Source organism: Passer montanus, unplaced genomic scaffold (genome assembly GCF_014805655.1).
Source record: "Passer montanus isolate IOZ18808 unplaced genomic scaffold, ASM1480565v1 scaffold174, whole genome shotgun sequence".
Classification (NCBI taxonomy): Eukaryota; Metazoa; Chordata; class Aves; order Passeriformes; family Passeridae; genus Passer; species Passer montanus.
In genome coordinates, this window is record NW_024364715.1 from 218,194 (window position 1) to 237,672 (window position 19,479).

General features: G+C 49.9%; 1 protein-coding gene across 6 annotated transcripts in view; it reads right to left on the bottom strand.

The window, feature by feature from the left end:
• The window catches only part of NRG2 (neuregulin 2), a 155,832-nt gene that overhangs the window by 42,759 nt on the left and 93,594 nt on the right, over positions 1-19,479 (bottom strand). For all 6 annotated transcript variants that reach the window (XM_039704401.1, XM_039704402.1, XM_039704400.1 and 3 more), the window contains exons 2-3: positions 14,684-14,855; positions 2,126-2,244 (exon numbers count right to left, since the gene is read on the bottom strand). In XM_039704401.1, the coding sequence (XP_039560335.1) occupies positions 2,126-2,244; positions 14,684-14,855 (291 nt within the window). The remainder of the gene's footprint in view (positions 1-2,125; positions 2,245-14,683; positions 14,856-19,479) is intronic.

Consider the following 19,479-nt stretch of genomic DNA (forward strand, 5'->3'; position numbering starts at 1 on the left):
TAAAATCTGCAATATATTGCAGTATATTTTGACTAAGTCCAGAAGCATTTCCTCCGAAATTAACACCCTCACAAAGTTTCTCAATGCAAAAGCATTTATTTCTGGCTGGGAGCTTTGTGGAAATGCTGGAATTGTAGAGGAGGGGTGAGGTGAGGGTTTGGCTGAGGGGTATTTTCTAAGTGCCAAGGGGTCTCTGCTCTGCAGCCACTCTCTCTCTCTGTCTCTCTCTCTAAAGATGTGGTAGGTTTGGTGACTTGCAACAGATCTGTATGGCTGAAAAGCTGCTTTTCTGAAACTGAAAAGTGGTATTGGAATAGAGCAAAGAGCACTTTGCAATGGAAGCCACAACAGGATCAGTGCTAAGGATGCTGGGGAAGAAGAGACAGGGAACAACACACATGTGCATTCAGATGCCCTGAGGAGTTTTCTACTGAAAGGTACCACAGTAGAAGGGAGCTTGCAGAAGTGAGGAAAGCTTGCAAGGCCCCAGGACGGCCCAGCAGTAAGGGGAGAGGAACACTCCAGGACAGCACATGCCTTCATACTGAGGACAGCTGCTTGACTCTGGGTAGCTCCAGGGAAAGAGGAAAAAAGAGTGCAAAGGGGTGACAGGGCCACAAAAGCCTCCAGGGATCAGCGTCACCTGGTCTGCCCTTGCAGGGGCTCAGCTGGCCCTGCTGTGCTGGTGGTCTGCAAACAGCAGCAAGGTGTGCCTGCAGCTGAGCAGTCATCCAAGGGCAGAGTGGCACGGCAGCTGAGAGCATGGATTCATCCAGGCAGGGAACCCACCACATTCACAGCGAGATCTTTGCGTGTCTTTCATGATTTTCCAGCTCTTAACACATCGGGCAGCTCAGGAGGGAGCCCACCCCTGCTGGGAGGGTCCTTGGCACACAGGGTGGCTCCCTGGGCAGGGAGAGCCGAGCCCTGGCAGGTGCCAGGCGTGCGTGTCCCTGGTGGGCAGGGCCCTGCAGCAGGCACTGCTCAACCACACTCCTTCCTCCTCTTGTGAGAGGGGTGCTGGGCTGGGGAAGGGGCAGCAGAGCAGGCAGACAGGGCTCTGATGGCTGCACATGGGGAAGGGAGGTTGCACATGCAGCTCCCATCAAACTGGAGCAGTCTGTGTGGCATGGGACAGCCGGAGAGTGACCAAGAAAGAAAAAACGAGAGCACTGCCTCAGTTTCTTACTCAGGACACCTTTTTCTATCAGAACTGGAAATAAACCCAGCAGAGCAGCAGGGCTGAGTTCACAGACGTGGAGGATGAAGGCAGGGAGGTGTGAGCATGGGTGGCCTTCCTCCAGACCCTGCCAGCACTGAGGCTGAGGGGAGGCTGTGTGACACTGCAGCTTCACGGAACAAAAGATTCAGGATGGCAAACACGCTAAGTTAAGAGAAAAAATACTGCCAGAAAGCAGCAGGAGAAAGCTACCTTCCCTCACAGTGGGATGAGGCTGGTGAGAGAACAAAAACCTGGATCCCAGCAAGGGGCTGCAGAGCCCAGAGGCAGAGCCAGCGCTCACAGCCCGGCTGCCACAGTGCCTGTTGTGAATGGCAGGAGGAAGAGCTTAGGAAATACAGTCACCCCCTCCCTGGCTGTGCCCTCCCAGCTTCTGGCAGCCACTGTAGGGACTTTCTGAGCCGGAGGGTGCATCCAAACCATCGTGTTAAGCAATATAATTATTATGACCAAGATAATAATAAAACCACCTAACCTCAGACTCCATCCGCTGAGCTCTAAGAGATGGAGCACACATTCTAGGATGAAAACCAGAAGCAACTTCACTCATCACAAATCTATGGTCTAATTACTTGTCTTCTGGTGAGTTTTGCTTCTCAGAAATTCTTTAAAAAATGAAAACATCAAGCCCACCAGCTTTCTTTCCTCCTTACCCCTTTTTTAAAAAATACATAGACTGTAAGTTTATTTAAAATGTAAATTAACCACATCGCCAGTGACAGATAACAAAGATAAACATTTATGCTAAGCTGCATTTTTCTTATCTCCCAAGATTGTTTTACTCGATATCCTGAAAGCATGAAACAAAATACAAGACAGACCATGTGCAGAACCTTTCTGTGGAATGGCAGACAGCTCGAGACATTTGCTGGCTTCTTCACTTACCACTTTTCACATTCAGGCTGCCTTTTGCGGTGTCTTTCCCTAAAACGTTCTCCGCTTCGCAGCTGTACTCCCCAGCATCTTCAAGCTTCACCTTGTTGAACTGCAGTCTGGAAATCTTTCTGTTGAAAAGTACAGCAGACATTTCTTACTCGATTGCTGACCAACCTCATGAAGTGACAACCATTCCTGGCCCTGGGATGCTGTCTGGAGGGTCACCCCCACTTGACAGGATGAGCTGTCTGAGCTTGCTGAATAGGCACTCGAGCCTGGATAGGATTTGGACAAGTCCCTTCCCAGGATTTGCTAGGTGAACATCTCCCTCTAAACCCACTGCTCTGAGTGTGTTGTGTGGTTTGGTCTGACACCTGCTCTTATTCACCCAGAAAGTCTCGTGAGTTGAGGCCCAGAGTCCCAGCACTCCAGCACAGGCTTTCCACACTGGAAAGAAGCCGATTTACTGATGGACAGTGGGATCTGCCTGACAGACGGAGATGTGGAGAGGAGATGCCTGTTCTGCACCTTCCTCAGCAGGGATGCTGAGCAGTCAGTGCTCCACCAGCTGCTTCCAGCAGTGCCACACACTCAGCACAAACACCCATGGCACCCAAGGGGACTCACCCCTCGCCAGCCTGCTCATCCAGTCCCTGGGGTTTGCCCTGGACATATCACTGACAGCTTCATCTCAACCTAAAAAATGGGCAAGCACCTTGTGTCCCCCAAATCCACACTCCAATGGACTACAGATGTGTGTGGCTGAGCTGCACACATTCATCTTACCAGCCAGATGTGCCTCGAAAGAGCAGGAGAGGGCGGGTGTGACAACTGCCTGTGCCACCTCCTAGCCTGTGCCACCTCCCAGCCCGTGCCACCTCCCAGCCCGTGCCACCTCCCAGCCCGTGCTGCTGCTCCATGGGAGAGGGAGAGCTCTGCGGCAGAGCTCTGCGGCGCTGCGGGAAGGAGCATCGCCTTTCCCACTGGCTATGACTCATTCTCTGGGATGGCTCTGACTAACAGGCAAAACCTTTTGTTGCCCATTTTAACAGGGATCTATAGGAGCCTTCAACACACACTGAGTGCCACTCATGAGACCGCAGTGGGACTCCCACATGAGACCCTCTGGTTTACTACATTTTCTTCCATTTTAGCCATCTTACCAAAACCCACCCTGTCTGCTCTTCTCATGAGAACATCTCTGTTTGCTTTCTACCCCAAGCTTTTACCTCAGGTCTGTGTCACTTTATTTAGAGACTTGGAAGCGCTGCCAGCTTTAGAAAGAGGTCCCAGTGGCCGATGTTGCTGAAGGCAAATATAATTCCATTTATGTGGAAAATAATCATTAGGCTCGGACATAGTTGCAATGTTACATGCGTCATCTGAGAAGGACTTTTCTTTGGGATGTGCAAATCATTGTCCATAGGAAGCCCTTCACAGAAGCACACTGGCATCTTTTTAACACCCTGACAAGCTGTTCTCCTGGGAGGCACGGCGCAAGGACACAGCAGGAACATCTCACTAGTTATATTAGTAAATTAAAAGCACTTGGAGACGGCTTGGTAGAGCTCCCAGGAAACAGGCGCTGCCCTGTTTTACAGGATGCGGTCAAGTGCTCATTGCATGAGCTGGGGCCACATGTGGAGCAATTTCTAAATGAATGTTGACAGTATGCAAAGACCTCTTGAATCCCTCTGACTGTAGGTCTCCCCTAACCCATTTGTGCAGTGGCTTGGGCCAACACATTCCAACATGGGAGCCTAAATAAGAGGGGTGATTCTGCCTCGACTCCCAGTGCAACACCTTCCTCTGGACGTTCTCAAATCTCTGAGCACAGCCTGTGACAGCCCTGGGCATGGTGGCCCTCACTGCTGTGCTGCCTCTGGAGTCAGGTAATCACAAGAGAGAGGCATTTAAGGACATTTAAGGGTATGCAGTGCCTGTTGCTGCAATGTGCCTGTTGGTTCCTGCACCTTGCTGGGAGGCACAAAGGGTGCCTGATGGGGGCTTGGGCTCTGCTGGGCTGCAGCACCTTGTTCAGGAGCATGTTCCCCACTCCCTCCATAGAGGAAGGTGTGGAAATGCTCATCAAAAGAGCCAGATGGCTCCAGAATGCAACTCCAAGCCTGCTCCCAGCCCAGCCATTACTTTCTCCCAGCTGTCTCAACCCTCTCTGCCAGAATACACCATTTGTTTTACAAACCAGCTCTCGGACAGGCTGCAGTGCAGGAAGCACATGCTGAAAGCAGCTTGGAAGAGCAAGGCTCTAACTCAGAGTCCATAGAAAACACCACCCTGGCACATCAGCATGCTGGGGCTCTCTGCCAGGGCAGAGCTGAGAGCATCAATGGACACGCTGCCTTCAGCTGCCAGGGCACAGATGTTACAATGATAATTGGCTGCATGGCAATCTCAGTCCACAGCACATTTCACCAGGTGGAGCAACTGGAAAAATCCACTGCTGCATTAGAATATCACCTAGGTATGTGATCTTTTACAGATAAGGGGGTGCTAGTCCCAAAGATATGAGTTAGGGAGTGGCACAAAAGGAGCCACACTTGACAGACTCAGCTCCAACAACAGGGTGAGAGACATTTGGTCTTCTACCTGGAACTGGAGAGAAATGTGAGCAGAATAAAGAGTGATGCTGGCATTTGGAGCATAGCAACATCAAGGTAAAACCAAAGGGGATTACTTTGTTTTAATGCACAAGACTTGTACTGTCAAAAGGGCTTATTTTTGCCATCACAATTTGTTGAAATTATCCTGGACTGGAAGACCCCCTTGAAAAATCAAGAGCTTTTTCTTGCTTTTCATAGCCCAGACCAATGGTGTGTCCCCTCTTGGTCTCTACACTGTGCTGTATAATGTCTGGTGACAGACTCAGGGGAAAGGAGATTAAGGCTGGAGATATGGATCAGCTTTCATGTGGAGCATAAATGCAAAGAGAATTTCCCCATTCCAAGAAGCATTCTGAAACAGCCAGAGATCTACCTTGCTTCACAGAATTAACCATGGGCCTTTTAATTAACATGGATAATGCCTGTGCACTGGAAGAACTGAGCTGAAGGATGTCAAAGGGACAAGTCCTCACCTGATCTGTGTGTGTCAAGGGTGACCACTCTGGTTTTGCTCTATTTTACTATCTCCAAGCGCTCCTGAAATAGCACAAAACTCCATTGGAAATCAGCTTTTCCAAGTTGTGTTCCTCCCCCTGCTGTCCCCAGGGGCAGGTACTTTGTTCTACCGAGTGCTGATTTCACAGACACACCAAAGAGTGGCCTCCAAGGAGTTACACCGGGCACAGGAGTGTGGGATGAAGGCTCCTGGGGACAGCAGGCCCTGGGAGAGCCCTACGTGTGCGTTCACAAGGGTGCCTGGCTGCCAGACGATGCCATTCTTCTGGAGGAAGGCTCTGCCCCGGGCTGTTTGCTCAGTGAAAGGGCCAGGGTCACTGACAGATCCCATCATTTCGCTGCAGTGCAACTCTGTTGACATCTCTTTACTCCGGGGGAAAATCTGCCTCATTGTCTTCCCTGACCCTCAGCACATATGACTTAGCCACGCACTAATTATCTCCTGTAGTGCCAGTGGAGGGATAAGCCACGGGGAATATGCTGTCTGCAAGCTCTGAGGGATAGGATTCACAAGGAGACCTTCAGCCTGGCCAAAAGAAGATCCCCCAAAATACCTTTCTGGCCAAGAGAAAAGAGTCCCCCAGAGGGCAGTTTGGAGGGATGAGTAAATCACCCTCTTCAGTGCCAATCTCCAGACTACAATGGGAAACAGGGAGATCAGCCCTTGGCCAGGACCTACACAAAGATCCTGGCAAATTCTGGCTGGGAAGGGTGTCCTCATCGGCTGTAATTTAGACATCTAAATGTGAGCTCAGGCCCTGAGGCCTCCAGTGCAGTGAGAGGAGAAGAAACAGGCCCTGTATCTGAGCCAAGGAGGAACTTCCCATGACAGCAGTCATGTTCCCACCAGCACTTTGGTCAAGCTTGAATAGTTTTTCCCCTCTTACCTACTGCCAAGTGGAAATGGGGCCATCTTCCCAGGTCATCTCCTCACCAAGCCATTCATGTCAGAGCATGGGATCAGGAGAGAAGCTGCCATGAGCTGCCCCCGTGACAACTACACTGAGGAGACACTCTGTGTTCCCTGTGTGAGTTCAGCCTCTTCTGCATCCTTCTGGACAAGAATAGCTCTAGGATTACTACAGCTATAGTGTTTGATCAATCTTCTAAAAATAGGGAAACTAACACATAAGTAACAAAGAAGTCAAGGAATGAGCTGATGAAGAGAACCTGGAGACTACCCCATATGTGGGCCCGAAATTGTCAATGAAGAGCACTGTGCATAGTAAACACACCTGAAACCCTAGGAGAAGGAAATTCCCAAACATGACCCTTGCAAAGGACACACTGGCTGCCCTGCTGTGGTCACCCATTAACTCCATTCCCCTCTGTTTGCACGGAGAGCCAGCAGCAGGAAGCACACTGGCATTGCCAAGAGCAGGAGTGCCAGCAACTGCTGTAACGTGCACTGCTTGCATCCTGCCAGAGATTTAATTGGTGCCTACCTGCTGCCCTGGCACTCTCACCAAGCTGCATTTGCCCTGAAAGAGCAGGTTAATGATTGGCAAGAAGATTCAGGATATCCAGCTTACAAACCACAAGTTCTGTCCAGCAGCCATTGAACTCTGGGCAGCCCCCTGGCTGGGGCAGGGGTGCTGGGGGGACACATCCATCATCCCCAGCACTCAGTGGGTTAATTCAGACAGAGGGAATCACTGCAACGCAAAGGCAGTGTGGGGATGGCCATGGCAAAGCTGCTTTGTCAGGGCAGGAGCAGCCTGGAGCATTCTCTCCCTTGCACAGCCCCCCTGATCTCTTCTCTGCCCTCCAGCTGTGCTCAGCAGAGCTGGGCAGAGCTGGGCAGGGCGGCTGTGCACTGCTTGAGGAAAACAAGTGTCCTATGCTGGCTGCTCTGCCTCCAGAGCATCATCTGGCCAGCTCAGTATCAGCCACAGAAAGAACAAATGGGAAAGGGGACAGAAATGCCCTCAAGCAAAGCAATCAAATAAGAGGGGTAAGGACAGGAAGGTTTGGAGTTTTCAGCTTGGCCATCATCCCTTCTCTATCTCCCTTCCTCCCCTCATACCATCTCCTGACCCGCTCTGTTCTTGATCTGCTGGGATGATGAGTAATGTCCTCACAGTGCCCAGGACAGGACCAGCCATCCCCTGACCCACTCTACCTGCTCTCTCCTACCCCTGTTCCCCAACATGAAAGCGCTGTTCTAACCTGAAAAGGAGATTTGCCCCTTCTCTGCTCAGCAGTGCTGTGGTCCCTCTGTGCCCAGGCCTGGGACAGGCTGATTTTAAGAGGAAGACTCGCCCAGTCCTCACTCTGCAGAGCTGACACTGACACTGGTTTCAGAGTGAGGGCCAGTTACTTCTGGATTGGACAGTGTCAACAAGAGGGGACAAGATCAATAAGTACACTCCAAAGAGCAGGGTCACTTGTGCAACGCCCTCCAGGCTCAAATGCAGCCAGGGGTGTTCTGGCAATGGGAAGAGGTGTGGGGCAGCAGAGGCACTGACACACAACCACACCAGTGCCTGGAGTGGACTTTGTGGCTGCTGTGTTGAGAGGCAAATCCCTGTGCAATGCTGCTGCTGCTCTCTGTGCCAGGCCAGGCTGTGGCACCTGCCAGGGTGTGACGTCAAGAAATGAGTAAAAGCTGAGTTTGGGGCTCTGGCTGATGCACAGACCCAACGTCACTGCAGGGTCCTTTGTATTACTTCTCCTGGAATTCAGGGCAATTGATCCATCCTATGAATGCTTCCTCCAACCCAATGCCAGGATTTTAATTTCTTTGAGAAAATGTAGGTCCTGGAGCAGTGCTCTGAGGCCAGCTCCCAGCAGGTTCTTTCCCTGCTTCCTGTGATCTCATACAGGAACAGTCCCAAGACTTCCCAGGGACTTCCCAGCACCAAATGTGGAACAGATCCCTTGTTATCCCAAAGAGTGTGTGACCTCAATACAGAGACAAGGCCCCTTGGGGTGCCCAGGTCTCCCTACCTCAGCAACCAAACCATGAGCTGGCTCTGTGGCAGGGAGGGAAAAGAGGGCAGCGCTGCTGGGGAGAAGGCACAGATGTCCTAGTTTGGAAGTGTATCACCTATCGGGTGGAGGTTGATATGCTGGGCAAATCAGAGGCTGGACCAAAACTGCAGGGACTGCCAGAAGTGGGGAGGAAGGCCTGAGAGGACCTTTAAAGCAAAGCACATTAGTTATAAAGAATTAAGGAGGAGAGGGAGGTGCCATACCAAGAGCAGCTGTCATGGAGACAGCCCTGGACAGAGCTCTGCAATGGAGATGAGCAGAGCCAGGCTGCAAATACTGACACCGGGAAAAAGCATTTTGGGGAACAGAAATCATGGGAAAGGGATGGCACCTTCACATGGGCAGGGAACTTCCTCAAAACTTCTGTGCAACAGCACGTCACACACAGGACGTGTAAGAGATCTAGATAAAGTTTTGGGTCTCCTCGTGTCATTCTTTTCTCCCCAGGCCACTTTTCTGCAGCTGGTACACGTCATAGATCCTCAGCAGTCTGCTCCATGGCAAATTCGTGCCTGCAGGTCTGCGATGTGCTGTGCTGGGTGAACTGCCAGCAGCCTCAGCCCTCACCCCAGCCCTCCTCCCCGAAGGTAAAACATTTTAACTTAAACAGGATGAATGGGATTTCAGCTCATGTCTCAGTGAGGGCCTTGACCTAATCTGTGACATTTTGCAACTGCAGTGGGCGAAGGTCTGTCGAGAGAGATTTTTATTTTGTTTTTGTTTGCAGCCAATATGGCTGGAAAAACCACACCAAATTTCAGGCACATAAAGCTCCTTCCACCTCCAAGTTTGCAGAGCTCATCAGCTGAAGCAGCCCAGCAACTGACCGTGACTTGTTAGCAGCTATAATGCAGACAAATTTGATTAAATGTCCATTCCCTGACTCTCTCAGGAGCCCCAACTTGCAAAGTTTGTGGATTGTTTGAGCTCAAGACCCAACTGCTTCTCCTTTCAGTTCTCAAATTCCCTGGTTCAGTCCCAGGTGCATTGGCCAAGATGATGTCCATCATCTCCTCTGAAACAACAAGCAAACAAACAAAGGAGATGGTCTCCTTCACACCCCCCTCCAATAAAGTGCCTTCAGCAGCTAAAACCAAATCCCAAATATCGGAGACTTATAATGCCATGGTGAGAGTTAGCGAGGCAGCAGCTCCCCTGGTGATTATAACAACACCGGTGCTTGAGAAGAGTCTTCGCTTCAAGGCATCTGGAATTGCTCTTGCAAGATCCATTGTCAAATGAGCTTTTTCCTTTGTTTAAAAATGTCAGCCCAAAGACCCCTGCCAGAGTGGTGGTATAGCCTGCTTGGGTTCACTCTGGCTCCCACAAGGCTTCAACAGTCCTCTTTGCCCCTCCTTGTCTCCAGGCTTAATTAGGAAATCATTTATCTTTATTGGCACTCTCTTTCCCCTGCTGCTTTGGCATTATTTTTTTTTTTTTGGCCTTCATTCCAGTGCAGTGAGCTGTACAGGGAAGACCACAGCCCCATTCATTGTGGGTGGGGAATAATCTACAACTGGGAGCCCTACAAGGAAGACCCCAGCAATGAATCTGCTCAAGTGGCATCGCCTCAGGGACTACTGTACAGAAACAGGAGAGGAGGGTATCCCTTGGCTCCACTTACAGGCTAACAATAGGGATTCCTGGTGATACTGAAAGTAGGACACTACTCCCAAGGGATGTCATATGGTCAGCCTGTCCCAAACTGAACTGCCAACCCTCTCCAATCTAATGATACGCCTACTTCATCACCCCAGCAGCGTCCCTTGGTAGAAGAGCACACAAAGGGAAAGGGCTGTAAGGACAGGCACAGCTCGGGGACTCACAGGCTCCTGGGCTCCTGCTGAACATCTGCGTGTCCCAGGCTGAGCCTTGAGCATGACTTCAAGAGGGGAAGGTCCTCTACACCTCCACAAGCAAAAACTCCCTTGACTTCCTCCACAGCTGGCACTTGACCATTTGCCAGGATAGTCAGAAAGTCAAAACCCAACCTGAATTTCTCGGGAGCCTCAGTCACACCTCAGACACACTCAGCCAAAAATGGCATCACTTTGGCAGCTTGGGGGGAGAGCCCTTCACTAGGCTGTATTTCCACTACCACAGGCAATTCTTTCTTGGTAATTTCTCTGGGTTTCCCATCAACTGTGTTTTATCTAAATTGAGATGGAGATAAAATTCCAGCCAAGAATTTATTCCACCTTAAAGAGGTTTCCCCTTCATGCAAGCTGGGCTTGCCCCAGCCTGTCACTAATTACAGATGGAACATGAAGTTCAGAAAGGAGGAATCAGAATTGTTCCCCTCCCTCCAGCAAATATCCATTAAAAAAACCTGACTCCTTTGCCTGATGGCACCAGAAGTTTTGATGGTAAGTTTAAAAAGAAGAGGGAAAATGATTGATGGAAAAGCTGAAAAGCTGACATGCAGTTAAGTGCTCCTCTCCTCCTTACAACATATACATCCCTTATTTTGAAAGAGATCCCCTTTTCTAGAGATCAAACAAAAACCTGATCACCAAAAAAATGAGCTTCAGTCATACTTTCTAGTTAGAAACCTCAAGGCTTTTTAAACACACGGGGAGGAAAGCCAGGAATGAATCACAGAGGGCAACCATGTTCTTGTCTCCCATTCTAATCTTCTGCATGCTAAAGATCTCAGTGCTGGGGACAGATTTCAGCTGTGCCCAGCTCTTCCAGGGCCTCACAGGGCCAAGGGAAACACCATGGACATCACTTTGCTGGAGGGCTCCTTTTGCCTGGCTCCAAGAGAAAACTCTATTAGGTGTTACACTTCCAAAGAAATGATCCTGTGCACCTGGCCAGGTCCTGCACAGCCTGAGAAGTTTTTGCCTTGTGTACTTTCCCTGTGAAGGTCCCTTCCCAGTGCTCCATTTCTGGCCCTCTGAAATCCCCACTCTGAACTGAAGGGAAGCACAGAGGATTATCTGGAGACCAGTGCTATCTCTAAGTGGAGCCAGATGTATAAATCCCATTATTCTTAAAGTAATCATTATAGAGTAAGATGTCCTTTCAGAGATTTACAGTTTGGGATGCTTCTCCTTCCCTGGAGTCCCCTCCCAACACGCTGGGAGTAATGCTCTACACCCATATCACATGTCCCTCCGCTAAACTTGGCCCCACCAGCTGCATAATGAAGACATCAAAGTCATGAGGGCTCTCTCAGCCCTCAGCCTGCTCTGAGCAGTTTTCAGTGTTTGTTCCATGCAGTCAAGACCAGAGGAGGCAGGTCCAATGCCAGTGAACACTCTGCCTCGAGTTCTTCAGCTCTGGGGCCCAGCAAACACGGTGCAGGGGACAGAGGTGGCAATGCCAGGGTGGGTGTGCACAGACCCACCCAGATGCTCTCAGGGAAGTGTTCCTGCACTGCTAAACAAGGGGCAAATGCTCACTGGGGGGTAATTATCTCAGAACCGTCCCACAGAACTACAGAGTCATTTCGGTTGGAAAAGCCCTCTGAGATCACCCCGTCCAACCATCCCCCCAGCACTGCCAAGGCCATCAGAGAGCCGTGTCCCCGAGTGACACATCTACACAGTTTTTGACCTTCCACCACTTCCCTGCGTAGCCTGTTCCAATGCCTGACCATCATTTCAGTGGAGATTTTTTCCCTAATACCAAAACCTCCCTTGGCACAACTTGAGGCCATTTCTTTTTGTTCCTGCTCAACAGCTGCTTGGGTCCAGTCTCCACAGCCTGGTTCCAAACCCCCCTTGGCACAGCTTGGGGCCATTTCTTTTTGTTCCTGCTCAACAGCTGCTTGAGTCCAGTCCCCACAGCCTGGTCCCAGCACAAGACAGGCACATTTTAATGGCAGCAGGGAGCAGAGGCTGGGATGGGAAGCAATTCTGGGAATGCTTTGGGCTCACACCTTTGCTGCTGAGGGAGTCTCAGACACCGGAGCAGGCTGGTGCTCAGCTTTCCTTAAAATGTTTATCCTTGGGCTTATTTTGCCAGCAGGAAGCCCTTCCAGCACCACACATCTTTGGCCTCTCACTGGAGAGCCAACATGTTGCCATGGAAACTGGTAAATGCAAAATTATGACTTGACAGCAGTGTCCTGAGGAAAGGGAAGCACCTTCCTTCCATTTGCTCCTGTCCCTGGCCCAGGGACTGAATGTCCCCATCGATCGCTGGGGGTGGGATGCCATCCTGCCACAGCTTCGTGCTGGACACGGGGTGCCAGGAGCAAAGGAAGGGCTGGGATAACTGGGAGCACAGCAGGGCAGTGCTGGGTGTCTGCTCTGGGGCTGGCTGCTCTCTAGCTCTGAGGGAAATTGCTCCCCAGCCCCCTGGGCAGGCAGGATTCCCATGCCTGGCTGCAGAGCGTGCTGCAGACACTTCTCCAGGGCATCCCAGCCCCAGCAGCCACTGCTAAACAACCAAGGCCACGAGACTGACAAGAGACACCAAAAACAGTGAGGGCAGCAGAGGAGAAATGTGGCAGCAGCCCTCTGGCCACGGAGAGCAACACATAACTTTCTCAGACCTTTCTGGGAAAAGTCTGTGAGAAAATTAGAAAAAAGAAAGAGAAACAATTCTTATCTTCTTCGCTTGCTACACCTGTTGTGAACATGTAGAATGTGTTATAAGGATTTGTTCACCAAAAAGTAGTTTCTTAATTAGCCAGTGGTGATGGTATTTAGATTAGAGGACCAATTTTAGGTCCAGGTATATCATTACTGTCTATAAAAGCAAGACATTTCTTAATAATGATAATAGACTAAAGAGATTGATCAACCTTCTGAGAACCACAGATTCAATACTAATTATTACCCACCTGGGTGCCCATTACTGGGACACAGAGAGGCAGGCACAGCTCTGCCCTGTCTCTGCTGCCTGCAAGCCCAGACAGCCCTTCCTGAGCAGGCAGCACCCAGTAATCCGGGATGCCCTGACCACCTCACTGCCTCATCCCAAACAGCCACAAGCCCTGGAATTATTACAAAGGAGGTCAACCATCTTGGGTGTGACTCTGAAACCAAACCAAACAGGACTGAAATTAAATTAGGGCAATTGGCAACGCCCCATTCAGACACAGAGAGATTTTTCTAACTGATTTGTAGTGGCTTCTTCTTTCTTTAAAAATTGCTACTCTAACAAGTCCATGATGACCTTGTATTCACACACCCACAACATATGTTAGCAAAGAATTAGAATCAAATTTTCAAACGGGTCAGGCAGTTGCAAGCTGACTTTTGCTGGCTAGGTCAGGATGTATGAATGCAAGCATAGCCATGATAATGGAATAATTTTAAGATATATCATATGTAAATATTGGGCCTTGAGAAATATCAACATGGATTCATTTGAATCCATTCCCAGTGAGAACCCCTCAGCTTGGTCACTGGGGTCTCTATCTCCAGGTTTAGCCCTGTCTGCATGAGGTGGTGCTGAGGGTGACAGCCACTGAGAGCCACCTGAGAGCTTTGCTGGGTGGGGACTTCAGGGCAGATGTGAGGGAGCTTGCCCTGGGTGGACAGATGGAAGGATTTGCACAAGACAAGGTCTCTGCAGATGACCATGACACCTGATCAGTGTGGTGAGGTAATCTTTCATCTCAGCCCTGCTCAGTGTAGAGCAGACTGAGAGGGGATCTCATTCGTGCACATAAATATCTCCAAGGGGTGTCAGAGAATGGTGCCAGCCTCTTTTCAGTGGTGCCCAGGGACAGGACAAGGAGCAATGGCCATAAACTAAATCATGAAAAGCTCCATCCCAACATGGGGAAGGACTTCTTTGCACTGAGGGTGGCAGAACAGTGGAACTGCTGCCCAGGGAGGGTGTGGAGTCTCCTTCTCTGGAGACATTCCAACCCCACCTGGACACATTCCTGTGTCACCTGCTCCAGGTGACCCTGCCTTGGCAGGGGGGTTGGACTGGATGATCTCCAGAGCTCCCTTCCAGCCCTAATTTGTCATTCTGTGATTTTTCAGTGGCCTTAGACACTTCTGTGTCCACCTAAATTCAGGAGGGAACAAACCAATTCCTCCCACAGCCGGGCTGCTGAGTGATGGGGCAACAGCTGGGTTTGGGTACTTCTGCATCCAACCCCTAATCACAGAGCAGGAGTCACCCCAGGCAACCTGAGCTGCCCACAGCTACCAGGGAAAGCCTCCCCATGTCACAGGACATCTGCCTCAGGTATCCAGTGCCTCTCTGACCCCAGGACAGCCCATCCACAAACCCAACACCTTCCCTGTGCATGCCCTGCTCCTCTCTCCATGACTCTCTGAGGACACTGGGGATCTTGCTTGCTCTCCTGGCCATGGTGACTGGGCTGAGGGTGGTCCTGTGGCTCTGAGGGAGCCCTCAGTGCTGCTCAGCAGAGACTTGGGGAGCACAGCAGCATCTCCAGCCAGATGGCCCCAGACCCAGACCCTGAGTGAGCAGAGGCAGAGCAGCTCTGTGTCATACTTACTTCCCATTCCCATACTTGATCCGGATGTCTTTACTCTTCTTCAGCTCCTTCCCATCTTTAAACCATTTGTAGGATGGCTGAGGGTTTCCAGCAGTCGCCTCACATTTCAGGGAAATCTTCTCACCCACGTGAACATTTGGGCTTTTCAGTTTCTTCAGTTTGGGAGGAACAGCTAGGGAAAGAGAAAGGGGACACTGTGAAACCTGCCCCTCTCAGAGCTGTGCACGCACAAGAGGAACCCCCCAAGCCCTTCCCCTGGGCCAAGCTCCTTGCCACGAGGAGACAGAGAGGGAAAACAGCACACAGGGAAGGAGCATGGAGTCAGAAACATCCACACAGAGAACAGAGGAACCCCCCAGCTCTGGAGGCTCCCATGATCAGATTTGATGGTTCCACAGCAGCCCTACCCATGCAGGCAGGACCCTGTGTCTCCTGTCCCTGCAGAGCTCTGCTGAGCTCTCCAGGCTCTCCCACCATGCATGAGCTCAAGCTCTTAGCAGATTTTTTTCCCCCTGCTCCTGGCCATTGCTGCTGCAGATTATCAACATCTACCTGACCTCTGTGGCTGCCACAGGTGTGCTGCCAGTCCCACAGCCCCAGCAGCCCCAGCCAGAATGTTTTAGTGCAGATGGAGCAGAGGCAGGTCACAGGGAGCAGGCCCCCCCTGTGCCCCACATGCAGAGACCTTGCTCAGCTCAACATCAGCAGAGCAGCAACCACTGAGGGGGGCTGCAAGAAAATCCTGCATGTGTAAGGAGTTAGGAGGAACAGCCATTCTTCAGGCTGCAAGGAGAAAAATTAAATAATAGGTCTTTTAAATGGTTTTATGCCAGCAGTGTCAGGCTGGCCAGCAGCCTTTCCAGCCTGGAGCCTGGCTCTGCACGTGGGTGTTTCAGAGAGGTGATTTTTACCATGCACCTGGAACATCAGACAGAGAGGGAGACACTTCTTATCAATCTCTGCCAGGCTTTATATTAAACCTGATAAGAAAGGATTAGCAGGCTTGCAATTTTTCTTTCAACTGACAGCTCTGCACTCTTCTAACTCCCTTTTTCTTTCTCAGTGTTAACCTTAAAAAAGGAAACAGCAGCTTGCTGGCTTTGCCTTAAGAATATTGGTAACAATGGTTTCTCCTTGTCTGAGGTGTGTTACAGATGGATAATTTCCTCTTTCTAATATGCACAAACCACCTTCTAATTGCTTTGTGCATCTGATCTTGTGAAATGGCAGAGCACTCAAAGGCTGAGGGACTGGATGGGTTTCATCACAGCAATCACTGTTCTACAGACCTTTGTATGTCTCCTCTAGTTCTTCATGCCAAGCTAAGTTAGTGTAGGTTGATAGTATTTAAAGACTGTTCTCACCAAAAGGGATCTTACATGAAATAATAAAAAGCACAGCGATCATCAGGAATATGCTCGGTAGGAAGCTCTCAGCACTCTCATATTCCTGATGGGAATGAGAAGCTAAATTGCCCTTAATCAAAAGGATCTCAGCATGGATAGAAATGGAACAGCTCAGGGTAACAGGAGTTAGCCAAGCAGAGCTCACAGTGACTGAAAGGCAAGCCCAGGCTGGGGGTGGCTAACGTGGTCCCAGGCACATCAGACCTTGCAGCTGTGACTGCCCCTGGACCCCTGGAAGTGTCCAAGACCAGGTTGGACATGGTTTGGAGCAGCCTGGGATAGTGGAAGGTGTTGCTGTCCGTGGCAGGGAGTTGAAATGTGATGAGTTTTAAGGTTCTCTAAGGCTGATTCAACCCAAACCATTTCATGATTTTCTAATGGGACAGGGACAGCACAAAACCACTGGGTCAGCTGCAGGCAATGGTTGCAGGCTGTGCACTGACATCTCTCACTGCTTCCCAGGTCACTGTGCATTGGCACAAACAGGGACTTCTGACCAGAAATGATCTCAGCTTTCACCAAACTTTAGGAATTCTGTGAAAATCCAAGGTGTCATGGGTTTTGTGAAGCCCATATCCCTGATCCTTGCCTGGAAATGGGTTGCCCAGAAGAGCGGGAAGGCAGTGAAGGGAGAAGAGAGCTGGTCTCTTCTCAGAACACTGCACAGAGAGCCAGGAAGGTAAACAGGACCTTGCTTTTATAGAGGTCATTTTGGGGAATAGAGAAATAGACTCTCAAATATTTATTCTGTCTAAATGTGTGTGTCAGTTAGCTCCAATTGTACCCTGAGGTCACCCTGTCCCATGCCAACATTATCCATACACCTTAAATACAGGGAAGGTCCTGACCTTGGCATGGCTGCATCTGCTTTGTTTTATTTCCAGCCTGGTGGTCTGCAGAATTATGAAGCAGGCAGCATATGGAACAGTATGGGTTAATTTGGACTGAGATACCTGTCACTGAAGGGAGAACTCTTGTGTCATTTCAGAGAAGCCACAGGTGTGAAGAATTCCAATATTTTATAAGCTAGAACGAGTAGTAGGATGTAAAGAAGTTGAACTGGTGTTAAAACTGATATAGCAACTGAGTCCTGGCGGGGTGGAAGAATATTCTCTTCTCGCCTCCTTTCCATAGTTCTATGTGCTACCATCACCCTGAGTGGAAGAGAAACTGGAAACTGCTGGGAGGAAGGGGTGTCAGCCCTGCCCCTCTGCACTGAAATGCTGGCAAGAGCAGAGCAAACCCCAGGGACCTGACCCCCGTGGAAGAAGAGGGCCAAGAACAAGCAAGGAACTCTCCACGATCTCCCCACCAACATGAATCATGTCTCACCTAAAACTCTGCACATGCCACCAGTGATGATTACAGGACATTCCTAGGCAGGCAGATCCAAAGAAACCAAAGAGCTGACACACACACACACAGGGCATCCCACCCCTCCAGCAGAGTCCTGCCCAAAAACAGGGAGGAGAACATCTTTCCACCCCAGTCTACATGTTTTTGGTGTCTCACTACAGGAGGGAAAGAGACAGTGTATTCAGCTCCAGGCCACACTTTGTGGACTCCATGGACTGCAATCCCCCAGCTGAATCAGACAGAGCAGTGAAAGGGGAATCCAATCCCGAAATATTCTGGACTGTGTCTGGGAAAAGGGCTGTGCACAAAGAGGCAGAGCTGCTCTCCCTGACACATCTGTGCCCTTTCTGCTGCACTGCAGCAGGGCTTGTGCTTGGACAGCAGCGTGGGAAGAGCAGGCAGAGCCCCAAGCCTGGGAAACAGCATCCAGAGCCTTGCTCTGGGCAAAAGGGAAGCTTGGCCTTGGTCTCTGGGATGGGCTGCTCTGGGCTGGAAAGCCTCACTTCATAATTCCTGCTGCTTTCAGAAAAACACAGAAATCTTCATTTAGAGCCATTCACTGCTGATGACTCTGCTTAATTCCAGACAAAGACTTTCCTCTGGTTTTCACTCATAAAAAGTTTAAACTGCAGTTCTTATTCATAGTCTGAACTTCTCTAACTTTGGCTTCCAGCCAAGAGATCTCTGCCTTTCTCTGGTAAATTTGAATCCCATCTAGCAGAAACCCCTTCCCTTTTTAGGTACTTGTAAACTATGACTGAATCACCTTTCAACCTTCTCCAACAGTAAACTAAAGCAGCTTGAGACCAGAGCAGCACATGGAGTGCTAATACTGGAGTATGTCAAAATTTTACATTTAGGTACACTTTCAGCTTTTGACCCATTTCCCATCTCTGCCCTGTCCAAATCACAGAGTTGCAACTCTGAAAACCATTAATCAAGTTCAAAAAGATCAGGGGATTGATTGAGTGCCCCCCTTTCTTAGTGCTCTGAGCATTTGGGGTCATTTTTATCTCCTCCTTGTTTGATACTTTTTCCAGCATGCTGGAAAAACAAAGTCACTAGCTTCACACATATCAAAATAGCACACTGTCCTGAGCAAACAGCTTTAGATGTGTGCCAGGCAGGGTCCAGGTCTCATTCATTATGTTTCCATTAATTCCCAGCTTCCAAGCCTCCTCCACACAGGTTGGGCCGGGACAGCTTCTGTCAGAGCCCAAACACAGGTCCAGGGTCACCCAAGTCACCCATCACCCTGGACAGGTAGAGCTGAAGCTCCTCACCCTCTGGCTCCCATGGAACAGCCCTGCCAGCTGTGGTCTCCTCCACAGCTGGGCTGCCAACACCCCCAGCTCGGCCCCCACTGCTGCCAAGTTCACCAAAACAGGGGCTTGAACTTGAAAAAAGAAGGGTTTGACTCTGCTTGTCAGAGCTTAGGATCTGTATCTCTGGTCACCTTGCAATCCTTTCAGCCCCTCCTCCATCCAAATTTGTGTCTCCTCTCCGTGGGGTGGAGTATCACCAGCCTCACAATGCCTGAGCTGTTGGACAGAAGAGCCAGATGTATTTCCAGGCAATTTTTCTAAGTGACAACCACGTCAAGGGTATGTCATGCTGCAAAAAGCAAGTTTAATCCTGGTAGAGCTGAGACCAACAAAAAATACAATTTTTCTACAGATTTTTGCTCACTCCAAGGTCAGATGAAACCCAAGCAACCATTAGATCCCATCCTACACCAGTTGTGTGAGCTGTAAAAATTAACCTTGAAACACGCCGAAGCCAGGATTGATAAATGCACACAATTTGCTAACTTGTTTTAAGAACCACATTTGACAAAAAGACCTTTGCAGGAGAGGTTTGTCCTCTGACAGCAGTCCTGGCACCCTCTGCCTTCTCACGGAGAGGAGAGGGTTACAAAAGTCTGAAACGCTGAGCTCTAATCTACACTATATGAGTTGTTTGAACATCCACCATAAAAGGATTTACATGTACACATTGCTTTAATTAATTCACTTCTGATTACACTTGATATAA